Source organism: Stenella coeruleoalba, assembly GCF_951394435.1.
Source record: "Stenella coeruleoalba genome assembly, chromosome: 3".
Classification (NCBI taxonomy): Eukaryota; Metazoa; Chordata; class Mammalia; order Artiodactyla; family Delphinidae; genus Stenella; species Stenella coeruleoalba.
The window spans coordinates 145,009,952-145,031,301 of record NC_137148.1 but is presented as its reverse complement, the minus strand read 5'-3'; the positions used below and the strand labels follow the sequence as shown (position 1 = coordinate 145,031,301).

Genomic DNA, 21,350 nt, shown 5'->3' with positions numbered 1-21,350 from the left:
TAAAGTCTGAGGTGGCTTTTCCTGGGGGAATGGGTGGGTAGTTTGCTTCTGAGACGTCTATGGAAAAGTAAAGGGAACATTTTTCTTTAATTTGGAAAAAAATCCAAAAGTCCCAGGAGACTTGTGTAGAACTCTGAAACTCATACCACAGAGTATAAAAGCCATCTCTGGAACTTAGACATAAAAAGTCCTACCCAATAGCCTGACCTCGTAAGGACTTAGACTTCTCTAGGGAGAGTAATTCTTCCATGGGGAGGCTGACACATTCTGCAGATTCCTTGGAATCAGTGAAGGGCGGGCAGTGGATGGAGCTCCATTCTAGGCATGGGGAGCCCTGGGTTCTGGCTCTGGCTCTCTCATTGGTCAGCTGGGTGACTTTGCACCAGTGCCCTCCCCTCTCCGAGACTTAGTTTCCATGTTATTAAATACAAGCGTTGAATTTTATTGGGGGTTCTCCAAAAATTCCAAAAGAGTATTAAGTTTACACGTAAAAGGGCCCGCGATACTGGGAAACTGAATTAAACAAACTTTAAGCCACTTTCTTTATTTTAGGACTCTTAAATACACTTATCTGTGATGCAGTCACCAGGAGAGGTGAACGCGAACAGCATTTCTTACTCTATTTTTGCACAAGGAAGCTTTTCCCCCCCATGAAGAAACATGTGGAACTAGTCATCATCAGAAGACACTTGTAGAGATGCTGGATTAGGTGATGTCTAAGGTTGTTCCAGCCCAAATACTCCATGATTCTGGGCTTCCAGTGTCCTGTGCACCTCCTGTTTCTTCCATTTGCTCCTTCCTTGGGTTAATTGACTCTGGGTTCTGTTCTAAGGTGGCTCTCCCAGGGAAAAGCAAACTTGAATGCCTGTGAAGTCACTTAAAGATCTAGTCAGGTTCATGAATCCCCCTCCCAGCAGCTTAAATGGAAAATAACCCACATCACCCCAACACACACACACATACACACACATACACTGTGCTTACAGCCCAGACCCAGGCCCAGCCTGAAGGGATTGCAAAACATGCTCTAGTGTGCATTTGGGAAAACAAAGAAAACCCTACGCTTTTCTGCCCCAGACAGTCTGAGACGCTTGTGTGCCCTTGGGCCTTTGCCCAGTTCTCTCATCTGCCTCAGTCCTGGTACTAAATTGGTTCAAGGTTTGGAGGAAAGCTTCAGAGGCAAGGATGTTTAGAGTTCTTAAATGCTGAAGTCACCCCTAGACCCTCTATGACCACCAGAGGGCGATGACAACAGCATCTGTACTGAAAGCTGCTCCCAAGAATAACAGCAGTAAATTGCACCTAATGTGTTTATGAATAATGGAGGGGCTGAAGTGTGTGCGTGTGCGTGTGTGTACGTACAGTTGGGAGCCTGCAGCTGAAACTTTGAAAATCTGCTAAGTACAATAAAATAAAATCTGCACCTCTACTATATATTCACAGAATGTGGTCCAAGCAGTTCAAAGTTCCTTTGAAGGAAAATGAAGTAGAAGGAATCAGAATAGCATTTATGTGAAAGAAAAGGGAAGAACTCTCAGGAGCGGAGTTGTTGTCAACGACACGGGGTATGTGAGTGTGTGTGTGAGCGTGCATGTGCACATGTGTTATATGTGATCGAGTGTGAATGTGTCTAAGAGTGAGTGTGTAAGCATGTTTGTGTACAAGTGGGTATATGTGATGGTGTGTGTGTGTGTGTGTACAGGGCTCATTCAGATTTTTCCAGTGTGAGCAGACCTCAAGGAAGTCTGGGCAATACTTCCTCCAGTTCCTGCCCTCTCCCTCCAAACAAACAAACAGAATCATTCCTACAAGTATTTATGGAGCCTCTAACACACGCCCCTCCCCACAGCATCTGGAAAAGCTCAGACCTGGCCAATTTTGAGCGGCCACTGGAAGAGGAAGGCATGGTGGTGGTGGGGGGGCAGAAGGGATGCCTTGCATGCAAATGACTCTTTTGAAAAAAACACTTTCTCTTCTTTGATGCTCCGAACAGCCCAGTGAGGTGGGCCCAGACAGGGCTGTGGCCTCCTTGTTTTGAGGAAATCAAAGCCCAGTGGTGACACGATTGACCCAGAGTCACCTGGTCAGGAGGCAGAAGCTCACGGACTAGGAACACAGCATTGTCAATCCAGGGGTCCAAGGCCCTGCCATCCCTACTTTTACAGCACAGCAGGCATTGGGGTTGGGCAAAGAAGGACAGACCTACGGGTAGGGTTTACCAGCAGCGACCTGAACCACTCAGATGACCACTTTCTGTGACATTTGTGACCGCGGAGTGCAGTAATGTCAATAGAGTAGGTCCTTCGGGAAGAAGTGGATCTTGGCCAAGATGAGGTAGGATCTCTGTAGATGAGGTAGCTTGATGGGCTTCGATGGGCTGTGAAGTGAAACATGGGTGAATGAGAGGGCCGCGGCTTGGGGTCCCTCGTGGCTGTGACCAGGCAAGTCACTTCACTTCTCCGAACTTTGAGTTTTTATCTATAAGGTCGGGGTACTCAAATGCCCCGTTGCGGGACGGTGTTGGGACAGAAGGAAAGAATATTGAGTAGCATGCGCAGCTCAGGGACACCAGACTGATCAGTCCTTGGCTCCTCAGAGTGAGTAAGCCTCAATTCTGGGGCCCTGCTGGCCGAGCTCCCTCCTCCGTTGCCTCCTCCCTTCGAGCTCTCGGTTGCTCCAGCAAAGTTCCCAACTTAGTCGACATGACGCGCGGCGCAGCCAATGGGAGGCGGAGCTGGCGTTTTTGGGGGGCGGGAGGGGTGGGCCCCACGTCTCCGGTGTCTGCCCGGCTCAGTGAATGGAGAGAGCGAGCGCCGGCCAGCTCACCCGGTCGCCCCGTGCCTCAGCCGCCGCCACCGCCGCCGCGCTCCCGAGCCCAGCCCCAAGCCGAACCTCCCGGGGCGCCCGTGCCTCACTGCGCTCGCCCCAGGTCCCCAACCCGGCCCGCGCCCCGGGCCGCGGGCCAGCGGGGCCAGGGGGCGCTCGGCACCTGGGCACTCCGAGCAATGCGCAGCGGGGCAGCGCCGGCCCCGCCGATGGAGCTGCTGCTGCCGCCGCCGCCGCCCGGCGCGCCCCGCTCCGCCCGCGCCCCGTGCGCCTGAGCGCCGAGCTCGCTCCTCCTCCGCGCCAACTCAGCCGCTCGCTCCCCAGGCCGCCCGCGCTCCCAGCGCATCTCCGTGGGCTCCACGCGTCTTGCCCCGCCGAGGCAACCTCCTCCGGGCGCGGACCCCTGCACACTATGGCCCCCGGGCGGACGGAGGAAGGCACCGCGGTGCGCGCCCGCCTGGTGCTGGCCTTCGCGCTGGCGAGTGTTCTGAGCGGCCCCCCCGCTGCCGCCTGCCCCACCAAGTGTACCTGCTCCGCCGCCAGCGTGGACTGCCACGGGCTGGGCCTCCGGGCGGTTCCCCGGGGCATCCCCCGCAACGCCGAGCGCCTGTGAGTACCCCCGCCCCGCCCTGCCTCACCCGGGCCACCCACCTGGGTCCCACAGAGGGGCCCCCCCGGCGCCAGATCCTTCCTTCTCCTTGGCCGCGCTAGTTGCATTCTCTGCCTTCACCCTCTTCTACATCGGGTCCTTCACTCTCTGAGTTGGGGGTCTGTGGCTTTGGGCAGGTCTGGGGAGAGAGGTCTCGAGGACCCCAGTGATGAGCAAAGAGCAGTGTCTCTCCAGGGGTGAGAGTGCCAGACGCAGGGCCAGCTGACAGCTTCCAAGGAGAATGCTGGCAGGAGGCGAGGAGAGATGACACTGCAGACAGGGAGGTCGTAGGGTGAGGGTAAGGGGTCCGCGCTCATTAAAGAGGGGGCGAAGGAGAAAGCTGAAGGGTGATGGGGCGTCAGGGCATGGAGACAGGAGAGAGAGCCTGAGAAACTGTGACCGGCTTGGAGATCAGAATGGGCCAGCCGCTCTCTGGCTGCCCTTGCGAGGAAAGTTGAGAGTGTGTCTGAAGGTCCAACTTCTGAGGAACCGAACCAATTCAGAGTGGGTGCTTGCAAAACCCGCCCTGCCTGGAGCGCGGCCTCGGAGATGCCAAGTTGCAGCCCCGGTGAATTTTTTATGGCTCGGTTATAAATGCCTCCCCAAACGGGCCGGAGAATGGAAATGCTGACAGCCCTTTAAATGAGACCCAGCGCTATAATCTTACAAACCGCACTCAGCCTCGGATCCTGGGCTTGGCAGCAAGAGGAGAGGCGCTTGGAGAGTGGGGTGGATTGACCCTCGTTTTAACCCCAATTGTGCAACCAAATATTTACTTTTCATATGTCAACGTTTTGGAAACGTTTATCATTTTGATCCTCGGACCAATTTCAAAACTTGGACTCTGGGGTGGGCTCTTCCTAGCCTGCAGTTGGGGAGTGGGGAAGGAGGGAGAAATGGTAGAGGGGGTTGGAACTGGACTGGGAACACAGCCCAGAAGTGGGTGAGGGTTTGCTCTAGCTGGTAGATTTCTGCATGCCTTGCTCTCCCGCTGCCCCCTCTGCACATGTCTTAGAGTAGGTGCATGGGTTTTCAAGATTCTGCCTTCTTGACTTTCGTCTGGAGGAGAGTGGGCCAGAGACTAAGATGTATTGTCCTAGAGTGTGTTATTCCTGTTAATCACCTCCTGTCACTCCTCTTCTCTTCCGCTTACTTTTTATGTGTCCCTGAGCGGAGACTCAGTAGAACTGCCTTTTTCCTGGAGCTTTCCTTTGGCTCAAGACATTTTTTTCAAGTGCAGTGATTATTCTGTGGGGTTGAACCAAACAATCCTTGAGGGTTAGAGCTGAACCTTCATGAATATGTGTAGAAAACGAGGCTCGGAGATGTGAAATGACTTGCCTAAGGTCACACAGCAAGGGGATGGCAATAAAAGGGCAGAATCCAGGTTTCTACAGCTTAACTCAGACATTATAGTCTACCATGCCAGCGAAAATCTTGTTTTAGTGGTATTTTGGGAAACCTGTAACTTATAAGCTAAATTCCTCTCCCTCCTCAACACCAGGGCCAGCCACATGAGTTAGTGAAATAATAACTGTAGCTAATGTTTAATGAATGCTTTCTGTGCCTCAGTTTGTTTACATGTGTTATCTTACTGAATCTCTACAATGATCATTAGTTACAAAGGTAATGCTTATTATTCCACTTTACAGTTAAGCCTTTTTGTCATTTGTTCAAGGTCATGTAGTAGCTAGTTGAGTGTCTGAACTCGAGCACGTCTGGCTCCTAAGTCCATACCCCCTACCACGCTGCTGGACATCCTTGGAACAAGGTTCAGCTTGGGCCAAGATCTATAAGTAGACGGTCCTGGGAGGGTTCTCTGTGGGCTGGGGTCTTAAAATAGGCAGCAGTTGCTGCTGCTTCAGATACACCCTGCAAACATTTGACTTGCCTTGACATTAGCTCTCCTTTTGGGGTCTTGAGTCTACTTCTCTTTGATATTCAGAATCGTGTTGCATGTTTGAGACACCAAGGAGAGTGGACCCCTCTCCTTCTAACATGTAGGAGGTCTTCAAAAGCTGCAGGCACAGCACTGCAGCCAGCATGCCACCGTGCTACCTCTCCCAGGAGACCCAGGCAGCTGGGGGCTGCCCATCTGCTCTATAATTGAAGAGACCGGGTAGAGTCCTGGGCGTTCCCATGGGCCCCCTGCTGCCATGGCCACCGGCAGGCATTGGCGAAGTAGGAGGTGCTTTGGAATATCTGAGTCTCCTCTGCCTTTGTTCTGGTCACTGATGTCTTTTTGGTTGGGGTGCGTTGGGGTGATGCGGCTGGCTTCTCATTCTAGTCTCTTCCCTCCCCAGGAGAGGGGGCAGCCTTTACAAGCAGGCTGGGTCAGAGTTACTGCAGGGGTTAGGTGCGGCCTCCCAAGAGTCCCAATACTCCTTCATCACCCCACACCCTGTCTCAGTCAACTCACCTGTAACATTACAATTTTGCAAACTCTTGTGGGGCTGTGGCATTTCTGAGCTATGCTAAGGATTTCTTTAGTGAGGAATTTTTCATTCATTCCTCCCTTCATTCATTCAACAAACATGACTTGAGCGTCCACTGCATTCCAGTAACTGTGTATAAAATCATGGCATATACAGAAGAAAACCAGCGATCCAACTTAAAGAATGTAAGCAAACGACGGAAGAAGGAACTTTCCTTCAGTGAGCCCTTAAACTTCTCAGGGCTCATTTTTTTCATGTGGCTAAGTTTTGTCAGCGCTGCCGTCAGATGCTCGGGACCTTCCTAAGATCCATTTTCTGATCTCAAATGTTTATGTTGTGTTTTATAACAAAGAGGAAACATTTTCTCCCTTCTCTGTTCCTGCTGTTCTGTCTCCCGAAGAGGCTTTTATGAAGAGGTGTGTGTGTGTGGGGAGGGAGGGTTTGTTGCTCTGGTAGTGTTGACTTGTGAGGCCTTGTCCACCCATGGCACGCCATTAAAGCAAACGTCCATGAGGATAATGGGATAATGTGGTCACCATTTGGACTTTGCTTCAGGCCTGGAATGGGGCCTGTTAAATTGTTCATAATTAAGCTGGTATCAGAGCTAGGGGTCTGTGTTCTAGCATATTCTCCATAATGTCAGCACATCACACAGAGAAACTCTCTGTTGTTTATAAACTACCGACATTTTTTTTTTCCCCTCAATGGGGAGGTGACACCCACAAGAAAGCTAAATAAACGCAGAGGAGAATTCAGTGTAATTTATTATCCGTGGAGCAAAGAGAGAGGACAAGGGGAGAGGAAGTGAATGGTGGTGCCCGAAACAAAACATTTACCATGGAGCACAGAGTAAACAGATGTTGCGTTTACCCTTCTGAGTACAAAAGGAGCCCACAGATGGAATTCTTCTCCAACCACAATCTCGGCCTGGAAAAAGAGGAGACAGATGAAAATGAACTGTCACGCAGGGCCCCTTTGCCTCGTCCTGCCTAAAGGCAGGCAGAGGCCTACTTCTCACCCGCAGCGAGGTGGTGGCCTGAACAGTGGAGCGGGGCAAGAGTGGACATCTTTGGTTTTTCACTTGGCTCTGGAACATGCTGGAGACTGCTGTATTTAAATAAACATTTCCTGTTTGCGAAGGAATACGGGCTAAAGGCTGAAACGTGAGAATGTGGTAACTTAATTTTCTCCATCACTCCAGATGACGGCAAGCTTCGCCGGTGGTTGGGTCCAATAAAAACCAACACCGTGTCATAGGCTTTCCCTTACTTGACCACAGAGGTCCTGAGGTCAAGTGGGAGACTTTCCAAGATGCTCAACAGCCAAGCCCTGCATCCTGGTACTGCCAGCCCTCGGGGCTAGCTCAGCGGACCGGGGGCAAGCTGGTGGATCATGGGGCCTCTCTTGACCAACCATGGGGACGTGGCCTTTCCGGGAAGCAGTGTTCTCCTGCCGAGCCTACTGGCCTGGACGTGAGCAGCTGAACGTATCCGCCTCCAGTGTGCTGTGCAACACTGAACAGATTGCTTTACCTCTCTGGGCCTCATTTTCCTAAAAGTAGAATTCTAGTATAGTCTGTGGTTTTTTGGTGTATAGTCTGTAGTTCACTGGTGAACTGTCAGGGGCCTCTTCCTATACCATAGCATAGAACAGCGCCTGGCACATAGTACGTTTTCAACAAGTATGTGTTGAATAAATGAATGATGAATCTCAAAAGTACGAGTCTTTAGTTCTTACAAGTGAAAGCTGGGCAGTTATAGATCTGCATTTTTTATGTATGGCTAAGGGCCACTTATTAGTAACCTATTATATGAGTTATTAAGGGTTTCTAAAATTTGTCTTTCATGAACTAAAATGACTGCCTTACTAGAGTTACCAAGGACTCATAATGAGTGATCCACTCTGGAGTCTGGTTGCCAGACGTTGCTTAGCAACCTTGCAAAACTCCTACTGTGCACATGCCCATGAAAAGAGCTGGAAATCCTGAACACCTAAACCATACGACTTTGTAATCAGGAGCTCATCAGCATTTTCCTGCACTCTCTGTGGTCTTTGATTGCTGCTCTGCTTGTATTAATGGAAGTGTTTGTAGGTTCACTATTAAGTTTTGCTTTTGCCATGAGCTGAGCCATGTTTATTTTGGCATTTTTGCCACTTCGATTGTTATTTTGTTTCTCCCCAGTTCTGTTTGTTGTCATTGAGTGCTTTCTCCCCTGGAAAGTGAGAACAGTGGGTCCGAGAGCGGTGGGATCTTTTGCACTGAGTGGGACGTGCAAGAAGGTTGCAGAGCCCCATGCCTTCTGGTTCAGGCCTGGGCTCTGGAGATAAGACAGCTCTGGTTTAAATTCTGGCTCTGTTACATCTTTGCTGTTGCACCTGGGGCGGGTCACTCCGCTCCTCTGGGCTGCTGTCTGTTGAATCCCTTTGTACCATATTTCCATGCCTATAATAGGGGGATGGTAATCCCACTGGCCCTGCGGAAATGCTGTGAATGTGGCCCGAGGCGGTCCACGTGATGCACTCAGCACAAGGCCCAGTACGTTGCTTTTCCACCTACCCTTCCTTACTTGTAAAGGGTGACGAGTAAATGGTCCTCTGGGGGGCGATTGCATGAAATAATGCACAGGAAGTGCTTAACACAGTACCTGGCACATAGGCCTCCACGAACTCTTAATGATAGTGACCACAGCTGTTGCTTCCATTTCTTCATCTCGGGCCCCATCCAGCTGGAAGTTTGGAGATGGCCACTTGAAGTGTGCCTGTCGAGGCAAGTTCCTCGCCTGCACGTAGGCTCTGCCCAGTCTCCCTGTGCCTGGTTCCCTCCCTCTCCTCCCCGGCTAAGCCCAGGTTGGCCTCTGTTCCATAAAACGGGGATTACGGTTGAAGTGGTTTATATCTTTTCCATGGGCATGCTGCTTTGTGGTATATTTAAATAAGGAATGCATTTTATTTATTTATTTTGGGGGGTCAGATTTTCATGGGGAATTTTTGGCCCTGACTTTTTTTTTTTCAATGCTCATTCCTTCCGTCTTTCCCTAAATACCTCCTTTTACTGACTTCCCGTGTCTGCCTCTGTTACTGCTTTTACTTGAAACAGCTGTATTTACTAGCATGCTCCACCCTCATTATGTAAGGTGGTCTTAACCCTTTTTAGAACTGCTGGAAAAACAAAACAACAAAAACAAAAGAATAACAAGGTATGGTTTTTCCTGAGAGGTTTTCTGAACCACCACTCATTCTGGATACAGTAGATCAGAGGGTGCCCGGCTGTGGTTTCTGGTGTTGCGTTTTCAAGGCTCTGCATTGTTCGTGATTCTCCAGCCTTCAATTTAAACCCATCTTACTCAGGTGGGAAGAGCTCATAATAAGAATCCTCTGCTTGGAGACCTAGGTTGGTATCTTGCTAGTGCGGGTCTGCCAAAGGCTATGCTCTCCTTCCCACTCTCTGTGGTCTCCGTGGGTCTGTTGCTAGCACCATGTTTGATACAGCCGTTCCCTGGGAAACATTGTCACGAGTGTGTGATTAAAAATCCTCAATTTACCATTTAACTAGCTGGGTGACCTCAGTTTCCTCATTTATAAAATGGGAATAATCATAATACCCCTTCATAGGATGCTGTGAGTATTGAATATATAGACTACCTGAATCACAGTGCATCCTCCAGAAATATTCCTATCATTTTGATTACCATAATTCTTGCTGACTGTAGTCTTCCTTCCATAGCATGCTCAACATAAAACCTGATTTGGAAAAATATGGATTTTCAAGGTTGAAGGGGGTCCTCTTGTCCAAGTTCCAACCACGTACAGGTTGATCTTCCACCAGCACGACTTTGGAGAAAGTGGTCATTCTCCTTGGTTTGATTACATTTAGTGGTGAGGCACTCAGTTCTTTCTAGGGCAATTTATTCTATTTTTAAAAGCAGTTCTAAGAAGAAATTTTTCTTTGTTTGGGGGTTGAACTTATCTCCCATTACTTGTTATTACATAGAGCAAGCAGAATCCTTTTCCCAAATGATAGGATTTCAAACGTCTTATTGCTCTTGCATTTCTCACCACCCACTTACCCAAGTCTTCCCTTTTCTCCATAAACTTTTATAATCACCTCAACTATTCTGTGCGTGTTAGACTTTGAGACAGGCACTCTCCCCATTCCTAGTTATGTTCCTCTAAATAGATTCCAATTCTCTTTGCCTTTTATTAGTTGGGATGAGACCTTGCACTCTCTTGTTATCTTACCTTCTATCAGTGCATGCTAAAGGGACCTCTTCGCTTTGGACAGCCACCGCCCCTGCGTTGGCTCATTTTGACCCAGCTGTTCACTGCATCCCCAGTGTCTCCCCAACCCTCCCTGCCGTTGATCCTATTTTCCCCCCATCCCAGATTTGTGCACTTGACCCTTTGGCGTCTAAGTGCAACACTTTGCATTTATCCTAATTAAATTTTGGCAAATAGTTTCATTTCATCAGCTTTTCAGGAACATTTTTATTTTGATTTTCCGTTCTAGCATAATAAGCACTCCTCTCCTCATTTCCTCTGCAGTTTTAGTGAGCTTGCCCTACAGATCTTTATCCAGGTTGTCAGTGTAATCAACAAGAGTTCTCTCTGCTTTTTTCCAAGTCTTTCTGTGGTCTGGGGTGTGGATTGCAAAAATACATTGTCCTGTTCTTTCCTGCTGGGGTGGATAAAAATGTTGAGGTCTTATTAGCCTGTAGCATCTTCTTTCCCTGGGGTTCTGTTCGTATTTTCTCTGGAATGATTTCCTATTAATGTTTAATTCCCCTGTTTGTTGCATTTTCTTGAAACTCTTGGTTTCTGGTAGCCTTTTCCTTCATGACGTTTGCTTCATCCTTGTTCTGTCAGGCTGGTGCCAGAAGCCCCATCAGCATGGGATGTGGGGTGTGTGTGTGTGTGTGTGTGTGTGTGTTGATGTGTATATGTGTGTTATTCTCTCCTGTAAAATATTTGAGCCTGAGAAATTGGGCCCTTCTTTCAGCAGCATGGCTCAGCTGAGAAGCCTGAGTTTCTCAAAGTGATTTCCTTTACCATCCGGGGCGCCCACTGGCACAGGGCTCATTTGCTTGAGTAGTGCTTGGAATGAATGTGATGGAGAATGAAGCAGAGAGGGCTGAGGCACTCCCGACATCTTTGTAAATAACAACAACAACAGTCACCACCACCGTGACAGCTCCCATTTATGGAGCCCTTCTTTGCGCCTGGCGCTTTTCTCACCCTTTATATGCATGGCCTCAATCTTCGGACGATCATGTGAGACAGGAACTCATTGTGTCCCCATTTTACAGATAAGGAAACAAAGTCAGAGAGGTGAAGTAACTTCCTCAGGTGGGAGAAGTGGAGCCAGAGTTTATCCAGGCAGGCTGGTCTCTGGTCTGCGCTCCAACCACTGGTCATGTCATTCCTCCTCCAGGTTGTCAGCCGCCCTTACCTGTCTTCTAAACCCAATTCTCAAAGAACAACCAGAAGAAAAAGAAAACAACAATGATATCCAGTCGAATCAGGGAGAACCTGTTTGATGTAAGGCATCCTGAGAGGGGTGCCAAGGCTATGTTCTGGACACCTGGCAAAGGAGCCATCCTGTCCAGCTTGGGGAAGTAGGTGACATTCGAATTGGAGCTTGAGGGTGAATATCGTTCCCATGGGTAGAAGTGGGAACGTGGTTTAGATTCGCAGAAGTTCACGGTTGCATGGAACCTAAGAGGGCCTGAGCCCCATTTAAAATGACAGGAGCTGCGCTTAAGGCAGTTTTATCTAACGGGAGTTTAGGGCTGAATCCAGTCTTAGGAAGAATATCACCATAGTTATGTGGCTAATTATTATGAATTTTTATTTTGGATTTGAGGGGATAAACTCTCCAGGAACAGTTCTGATGAGGCTTCTTGACCGATATATTCCCCCACGAGTATCTGCCTAGCTTTTGCCAGGGATCGCCTTCCTTTTCAGTTAGTTGTACTACTTGCCTTCTTTCCGCCATGATCTCTGGACTCCTGCCACCCTGAGGTCGGGTCCTGCTGGTGCAGGATGCGTATAAGATGCATCCTGGCTGGACTAAATGTGACCTCACTTTTCACGGTCTTATCACTACTTGTGTGGGCTCATACTTCTCTTCTCTTGTCCGAAATGCCAGTCTGAGTTCCTGACCCCTGATTCACTCTGCACTTTGGCAGCAGTGTGCGTTGTCATTCCTGAAAGTCTGCCAGCACATTTAACCACCCAGCTTGACTCCCTCTTGAGTTTTTCAGCCTCCCTGGTTACTGTCTGCTATCTAGCATACCCACTCTTTGCTCCCCTGCCCTCAATTAGTGTATACCCTGGCTCGGGTCTGTCTGCATAGTGTGTCCATGGTCCTCTTCTAATCTGAGGCTTATGGGCTTGACCATGGACTTGTGCATCTTGTGTATCTCTCCTGGAGCCTGAGCGGCTCCTGGCCCCTGCCTTGACCCTTCCAGATTGGCTTCTTGCCCGATCCTGCCCTCTGTGTAGCTCTCCATTGCCTAGTACTGAATTTGGACTTTGACCATCTAAGCTTCAATTCCTGAGATTGGATTTTCGTAGGATCTTCATTGGAGACTGGAGACTCCCAATCCACGGCTGTGTCTGGAAAACAACTTCAGAGTTCATCTTCATGGCCATCTGAAGCCTTTTATGATGCCCAGGGTGGTGTGTAGAGGTCCTCTGGGGCTGGACTCTGTGAATGATGAATTACATACAACATGCTCTTAAACTCCCTGCAGCCCAAGCAGAGAATAGAGCAGATTCTTCTGTGATTGAAAAGCTCAGCAATGATGATTTCATTGGAGAGCCGTCCTGCTCAGAAATGTGTTACAAAAGTTTCTGGACCATCTAGCACTTTCCTGATATTCTTTTTCTCCTCTGCATCTCTGCCAAGCTCTAGAACATAGGTAGAAAGTGTTTTATACGTTGGGTTTCGAAGGGGTCTGAATGGGAAACCAGTGGAGAGTATGGTGTGATATAACCTTTAATGAGGAAAAAGGCCTAGGTGGAATCCTGGGTTCCATCCATTTTTTTTAACTGCAGAAATTTATAGGAGTATCTTTCTGAGTCTTAATCATCTCATCTGTAACCTTTAGAATGGTGGGAATAACACTTCTCTCACAGATCTGATGCAAGGTTTAACTGAGATCAGATGTCTGCAAATGTCTCCTAAATCTAGTGCCGTGGGAATACCTTACTGATTCCACCCACAATATCTAAATCCTGCATCTGAAAGATGATCAGGGTTCATCTTAGAATCTTATATTTACAGGTGAGGAAACTCAGCAGACTCAAAGGCCTTGCTCAGGGTCACCCATGTTTTTGAACTTTCATTGAGGTTTTCCTTTTCATTTATCAAGATGCATCTTTTACAAATGCACACATAGCCTCACACTAATGTCGGCAATCCAAGTGGGTGGAGTTGAGAGGACTTTCTGCCTTAGTAATTAATAAGTGGCAGTTTCCAAGAATGTAGAACCAGGGGCTTCCCTGGTGGCGCAGTGGTTAAGAATCTGCCTGCCAGTGCAGGGGACACGGGTTCGAGCCCTGGTCCGGGAAGATCCCACGTGCCGCGGAGCAACTAAGCCCGCGAGCCACAACTACTGAGCCCGCGTGCCACACTACTGAAGCCCGCGCGCCTAGAGCCCATGCTCCGCAACAAGAGAAGCCACCGCAGTGAGAAGCCCACACACCACAGCGAAGAGTAGCCCCCGCTAGCTGCAACTAGAGAAAGCCCGCACGCAGCGACGAAGACCCAACGCAGCCAAAAGTAAAATAAATTTATTAAAAAAAGAAAAAAAGAAAGTAGAACCAAATGAGGGGCTCTGTGAAGGATGCAGTCATTTAAAGGAGCTATTTGTTGAGTGCCTTCAATGATGACTAAGGCAAGTGAAATGTCCTCATCACTGGAACAGCTCAAAATGATGTGGAAATCAATCTGGGCTATCCTTTCCCACCAAGTGACTGACAAGGCGAAGGCCACCACGTTAGGTTCAGAGAGGACATTTATGGGGTGTTGCGGGAGATGAAGGATGGGACACCAAGCCCTCAGGAACCACTGATGAAAGCAAGCCCCACTCATCCCTTTTAGTGGGTATAAATATGTAGAAAACCTCACACATCATAAAAAAAAAATAGTACAAGTAGAATAAAAAAAAAACTCATGGGGAAAATATTAATCTGAGAACAATTGTATCCGAGAAAGAATTCCAGTATGCCTCCGCAGCTGGCTGGCAAACAGCACAAGTTCTGCATTTTATTAGAGTCCTAACTCTGCGTAGAACACTGACCTTATTTGAGAAGCATTTCATAAACACTGACGCACAGCGCAGCAGTATTTGAGGCCATGAAGAGATACAGGGCCTCCTTTGGGAGGCCAGCTGCCCCTCCTGGGCCAGTCCAGCTGTAACCAGACCACTGGCCATTGTTGCCCTGTGGTGCTCACTCACTCATTCTTCTCTCTTAGGTTTAACAAAGCAGGTAGGAGATTTCCCAGGGGAAAATGAGGTGGGGGGGCTTTGGACGGAAATTGGCTGTTTGGGCAGGTTTGCCTAGGCGTGGGGAAGGTGATAGGGAAGACCTATCACTTTGAGGGGAGGGGTCTGAGAACTTTCATTTGGCCCAGTTTCTTTTTGGAGATCTCGTCTTGTGCCTGGAGATGTGTGCTGTGCATGGGTGTAGGAGGGTGGCTCCTGGGTGGCCTTCACCTGATCCTCCGGAAGGGAGGACCTGGGGCTTGCGGTAGCCCTAAGAAATGCATGCACTACATCTCCTCCTGCTAGAAGTTGGCACTTTTCTTTCCATCTGCTGCCAGCTTACAAGTCCTGAATTTCTGCCATGGAACTCGGTTCTGTCCCTCCCTCTCTCATTTCCTCCCCTAGCCGAGAGGGTTTCAGGCTTTTGAAGTATCTCTGGAGATCATCTGGTCTACCCACTCCCCACTGCTCTCAACCCACCTGGACAGAGACATGTCTTAGAGCTGTGATTGGTGGGGACCTCAGCTTTGTGGCGTGAGCTGCCCTCATGAGAAGTTTGTCCTGCTTTCATTTCATCCTTGATCACAGCATTTGGGCCTCGATAACAATCACTCAGAGCTGAAGGAGGCCTCTGCCAATCAGGGAAACTAGGGAGATGGAAGAGAGACCAAATCTAGTACAAACAATGAGGAATAATGTGGAACCAGAGGAAAGGCACCAAATGGGTGACTTGGGATTTCAGAGCCTATCCTGAGGGCTCCAGGCACCAAGGTAGCTTGATTACGGTCTAGAAAGGGAAAATCCCTGATCAAAAAGACAGCTGGGAAACAGGACTAGAGCAGAAATCCAAAATGGGAAGGCCAGTCGCTTCATGAGAGTTTTTAACAACTCTAGTGCGGCCCCCCCCCCCCTTCTAATTACTTCATACCACAAGATGGTAACCAATCTGCTCTGTTTACTCTGTTTAGGCGTACCTTTTAATACTTTCTGAAACATTTCCCATAAGCTTCTTCCTGCCATGTGCCCTCTTCGTGTGTTCTAGAAATTTTGCAAAGACCTAAATCTCCTCTGGGTTCTTTCCCGACTGGAGCTGCATGCTGATTCGAGCCATATTCAGCCAGGAAGCTCTCTTTCCGTCTTTAAAACAAGAAACATCTCCTTCTGAGAAGACTGCACTACAGTTTTCTTTGTGTTGCTAACGAACAAAGAGGCCCCATTGCAAAACAGCATTTCATGAGCAGAGTGGGGCTGAGGGCACCTTTTGCCAAATGTGACTGTGTGTAGTTGTGTGGGCGTGTGGCGGGGAAAACGGCTTTGTCAAGAGGAGGGCCGAGGGAGGCAGCTCTGGGGAATTTTTAGCAACTGCAGCATGGTGTAGTAGAAAGAATGTTTGCCTGGGAATTTGGAGACCTGGCTGTACCTCTGACATACCGTGTGACCTTGGACAAGTCACTTGATCTCTCTGGGCCTCAGTTTCCTCGTCTTATAAGGGGATGAAGGGAGTAGACTGGACGATCTCCAAGGATCATGTTAGCCCTATGCATCTTTACTTCTAGGGGCTGGGATTTGGGGTTTAGACTGGAGCCAATATCCAACCAACCCAAGGGACTTTCTGGAGGCAGTAGAGAGGCCAGGACAGCTGCTTCAGGGAGTGGCTGGTCCTTGATTAAGGCTCAAATAATTAGCTCAGTTCCACAGTAAGCCTTCTGAAATTAAGAAAGAAAAAGATGTTTAGTTTCAAAAATAGCATGTTTCTTAAGACTGATTGGATTTGGGCTTTGTAGACTTTCTGCAAAGACAGAATTTCCCTTCCTCTATAGCAGAGCAGTTTACAGTATTGATGCTGGAATTAGTGTGATCTGGGCTTGAATGCCATCACTAGTTAAAGCAATCCTGGGCATGTTCTTTAACAATCACCTGCTTCCTTGGGCTGCTGGAGGATCAAATGAGGTGATACATGTCAAGCTTAGAGGACAGTGCCTGGCATTAAATATCCACTCAAAAAGCCATTATTCTGATTACCTATTACTGATTAACAAACCACCCCAGAACTTAGTGTTGTAGGGCAATGGCCATTTTATTATGCTCCATGATGCTTTGGGTCAGGGTTTAAGACACGGTTCAGTAGGGTGGCTTGTGTCTGCTCCGTGATGTATGAGGCATCATCTAGAGAACGGGAATGACTGGGGGAGACTTGAATGGGTGACTCCTAGAATCATCTGTAGGCTGTTCACTCATATGTCTGGCACCCAGGTGGTTTGACTCGAAGGCTGGGCTCCATTGGGGGTGTTGACCAGAGTGCCCACATGTGACGTCTCTATGTGGCTTGAGCTTCCTTGAAGCATGGCAGCCTTAGAGTGACCTAACATCTTACATGGAGGCTCAGAGCTCTAAGAATGGTTGTGTCAGTATACAACGCAGAAGTCGCCTGGCTTTTTATGAACTGGTCTTAGAAGGAACATAGTATTCCTTCTGCTGTATTCTATTGCTCTGAGCAACACAAGCTAGTCCAGGTTAACGTGTAGGAACCACTTCTCCAAGGAAGAAGTCCTAAAGAATTTGTGGCCATGTTTAAAAAACTCTACAGCCGTGTAATTATCATCGTTATTTTTTATACTGTGTAACTAATCTCCTAACTAGATCAAAAGCTTCTTGAGGGCAGGAGCTATGTTTCTCTATGGGCTTTGTACAATGCTTGTGAAAATCAAACTAAGTCAACACATTTAAAAAAATCAAATTGAATTAGATAGGCAGGAGGTTTGCTGGAAAGTCCCTGAGCTTCAAAGCCAGAGAGATTTGGATTTTAAAAAATCTGTATTCACAGTGTGCCCTTTGGCAAGTTACTTGTCTTTCTAGACTCCGTTTCCTCATCTAAAAAAAAAACGGAGACAGTAATACCTATTTCAAGGATTGTTGTAAGAATTAGCAAAATGCCCAACACATAGTTGATGCTCATGAACATTGTGAGGCATCCTGGAGCCGCGGCAAGCACACAGATGCTCAAGCTGACAGATCCGGTTTCAGATCCCATCGCTTACTGTCATGTGTCAACAGACCAGTCCTTTCATTGTCTGGAGTCCTAGGAGCCTCATCTATAAAATGGGTGTAGTATAATAGTAAGTACCTTTTAGGGTTATTGTGAGGTTAGGTAATGGGTCATCTAAAGCTACTATAGCTCAGTCCCTGATTCTTAGTAGGGACTTAATACATGGTACCTGTATACTGAGTAACCACAGTTAACAATTATAGTTCTCTTGTTTGTATATTGATTCATCCATGAATTTATGCATTGAACAATTAAATATTTAATTGTAATTATATATTTAATTACACAGTAGCCTCATTTTTCAAGTCCCTGCATACTAGGGTCTGTAGATACCTAGATCTGGGAAGAAAGCCTCACAGGATAGAGAACTGGCCCTTCGTCAAGGAGCCAGCTTGGGAGAGTGCTCTGTTTGAACACATCTGCAATTGAACTGTAATGGCCCCTGTTCGCTTTTGACCCCAGAGCGCCCTCGGCTTCCTTGATTTTTTTTTTCCTTTGGGACTATCCTCTTCCTTACTGCTGTGTAACTACAGGCAAACATGCTAACTCTTACCTGTGTCTGTTTTTGTTTTTGCTTTTTTTGAAAAGTGTTGTTTTCCTGGGTCAAAGTTGGCAAAGCTCTACCAGCCTTGTCTGTGTGGTGCCAGGCCAGGACACCAGGTCTCATTTTTCCAGGTAGTTTCTGGGACCTGAGCTCTGTTAAGAGCTTCTCCTTTTCTTCCCTAAGATCTCCTAAAATCCTTTAAAAAAAAAAAAGTCTAGATAATCTGATAAAATAAATTGACCGTGTTCTTAGAAAAATGCACAAACTCACAATATTTTGCAAATGATTTTGAGGCCATTCGTGGCCACTTTTCCGATGGCAACTTTCTTCTGAATGACCCTATCTGTTTCACTGATTTTGATTACAGAGGCTTCCGGGTTTTTGCTGAGTTCTACTTGAAGTTCATAGTGTACCTGTGAGACTGTCTTATGTCTTCTTGCTTACTTGCATAAGTCCCTCCATTCCCTCCATCATAGTAGACGTGTTGTGTTGTGGCTGCCCAGGATTCAGTCTTGCTTCCTAGAGGAATATTGTCTTTTGCACTCCCAGGATACAGTCTGGTGGATTTGTAATCAGGGACCTTGCCTTCTCCTAGTCAAGGGATGAGCTCATGACCCAAGTCAGGTCTGTCTGGTGCTTCCTCCCTGGAACTGGAATCTGAACCAGAGGGACAAAGAGACTGGACATGATGGCTTGCCAGATCATCTAAGCACTTGTGCAGGGACGAGACGTGCCTGCTTTCCTTTTTCCCAGACCTGCTTTTAAGATTCCCATTGAATCCAGAAGACCCTGATCGCCTTCTAGTGAATTCCCGTTTGCTCAAGTTCACAAACTTACAACCAAATAACTCTAACTGAGAAAGCCACAGATAGCAAACTTCTGGGAGAAAGTGGCATAATGAGAAAGATTATGCCTGGCATTTGGAGAAAGGCAGACCCCGGTCTGAATCACAGTTTTACCATTCACCAGCTGGGTGCCCTTAGGCAGGTTCACTTTGCTCTTAGGATGTCAGCATCATTGTAAAATAATGATAATGAGTCCTGAAATCCTGATTCTCAAACTTGGTTGCACGTTGGAATCACCTGGGGAGATTTAAAAATTACTGATGCTTGGGTCCCATCCCCAGTGATTCTGGTTTAATGATTTTGAGGTGCTTCCCAGATGTTGTGATTTTGTAAAGCTCCCAGGTATTTCTGATGTGCAGCAGTGTGTGAGAAAACTGATCTAAAGAAAAGTTCCCAATTATAGAGACTATTAAATAAGTTATATAAAACACTTAGCATTATGTAGGAATTGATAAAAGTCACTCTCCTTTCCCTTCCCCTCCTAAGGTGAACTAGAATTGCTGCTTTTGCTTCTAGCAGTTTTCTTTGTTTGGAGCAGTCATAGCAATGCATGACAACCACGGTGTAATATAACCCAGATTATTTTTACCATTTGAGGTGAAGGCCGATGGTAAATGTAGCTGGAATTATAGAATATACAAAAATCTGATTACTTTTACATTCATAAAATAGCTAGGGCGAGTTCAACAATGCTTTGTGAGAACATTCTATGGAATAACTGCTTTAATGGGTAGACAGAATTGATTTATAATTACTATGACAACAGCAAAATGGAGTGATGTCTTCCCGAGGGACCTGGACCAGGACCCAAGAGGATTCTCTCCCAGGTCTGCCCTGCAACCTGCTGAGTGACCTTGCCTCCAGCAGCTTCTCTCTCAAGTTCTCAGTCTCCCCAGATCCTACTTTCCAATTGGTGCAGCTTCAGCAGTATCTTTTAAGGAAATATGTTGACGTGACAGTTGTTAAGACAATGATGAAAAAGTTCTATAGGAAGCAGAGTGAAAGCAGGGCTTTCGGACTCTTAGAGGAGATCATTATCTGTATATCTGCTTGTTCTCCCAACTGCCGTCCCTCTTTCCCTGTACCCTGTAGCCTTTCCTGTATCTTGCCATGTAGGAACCTGTCCACACCTCTGTCTTAATAAAGTCTTCTCTACAAAGGAGATGCAAAGGGAAACTTCCGTCTACGCAGGGTTTTTCTACCTCAGTACTATTGACATTTTCAGCGGGATGTTTTATTGTCGTTGTGGGCTGTCCTACTCATTTTACAATATTTAGCAGCATCCCTGACCCCTACCCACTAGATTCCAGTAGCACCCTTCCCTAGTCTGACAACCGAAAAAACGTCTCCAGACATCGCCACATGTCCCCTGGGGGACAGAATCACCTCTGGTTGAGAACCACTGTCCTATCTAATCTCAGCGAAGTGCGTTTCAGTTAATAAAGCAGCATCAATATGTGTGCACAATGGTTAACCTCTGTAGTACCCTCAGGGATTTTCTCAGACGTCCATGAGCCTTATGTCCATTGTCACAGATGGGGGTTCTGAGTTACAGAGAAGTTAACTGCAATAATAATAATAATAACCACGGCTACCATTTATCGAGTGTTTATTATGTATTATGTGCATAGCTAAGTGCTTGATATATTATTACATTGTCTCAATTAATACTTACATGGAGATAATTTGCAAACCAGTGGCCAGTGGGCCAAAACTACCCTCCAAAGTGTTGTGCTTGGCTCACATGGTATTGACTCACATATTGGTGTTTTTCTGTTTTTTGCTTTTTTTAGTGTCAGTTTCTTGCCAACATTTTAAGATTCGTGAATTCATATAAAAATCCGTTTCTGGCTTCTTTTTTAAAAAATTGGAAATTTTGGCAACAGGGGTTCAGCTTGGCTCTGTGGCAGTGGTTGACTAGTGTTTAGATGAGGCATGTCTCCATTTCACCGCAGTCCCCACCACTCCCTGTTGTGACTCCAGCCCTGAGACTGTGTGTCAGCTGCCATTTGGCATCGTGTTATTTTTCTTTGGCTCAGCCCAACTTCCCTCGTTGATATCAGCTTCCAGGCTCCTCTAGGCTGTCGCATTTGTGGCTCTTTCCTTACACTACACCACACTGTGTGGCATATATTACCGTTCTCATTTTAAAGGTGGGAAAACTGAGGCTCAACCAAAGGAAAGCTCTTGTCCAAATTCATACAACAAATAAGCAGAAGAGCTGAGAGCGGAATCTAAGCCTTCCTATCTCGCCAGCATTGCCCTGCCTGGAATCACAAAGTAGCCACCGGTAGAGTCTCCCTGCATCCTGGGATGCTCCAGCCGGATCTTCTGCATCTTGGGGTTTCCTTGGAGAACCAAATCTCAGTGTCCTTTTGATCACCAGGAAACCCACATGTCACTGGGACGGGAAGAGTGTCCTCTGAGTGTAGCTCTCAAGCTGCGTTTTTCCTGCGTCTGTGCCACTCTTTGGTCTGTGTCCAAAAGCTGCTCACACACTCCCACGTAGCTGTGGG

At 47.4% G+C, this 21,350-nt stretch overlaps 1 protein-coding gene across 2 annotated transcripts in view; it reads left to right on the top strand.

The window, feature by feature from the left end:
• The first annotated feature begins 2,729 nt into the window (after positions 1 to 2,729).
• SLIT3 (slit guidance ligand 3) overlaps positions 2,730 to 21,350 on the top strand; it is a 610,083-nt gene continuing 591,462 nt past the window's right edge. For both annotated transcript variants that reach the window (XM_079918438.1, XM_079918437.1), the window contains exon 1: positions 2,730 to 3,435. In XM_079918438.1, coding sequence (XP_079774564.1) covers positions 2,798 to 3,435 — 638 coding nt within the window. In that variant the 5' untranslated portion in view covers positions 2,730 to 2,797. The remainder of the gene's footprint in view (positions 3,436 to 21,350) is intronic.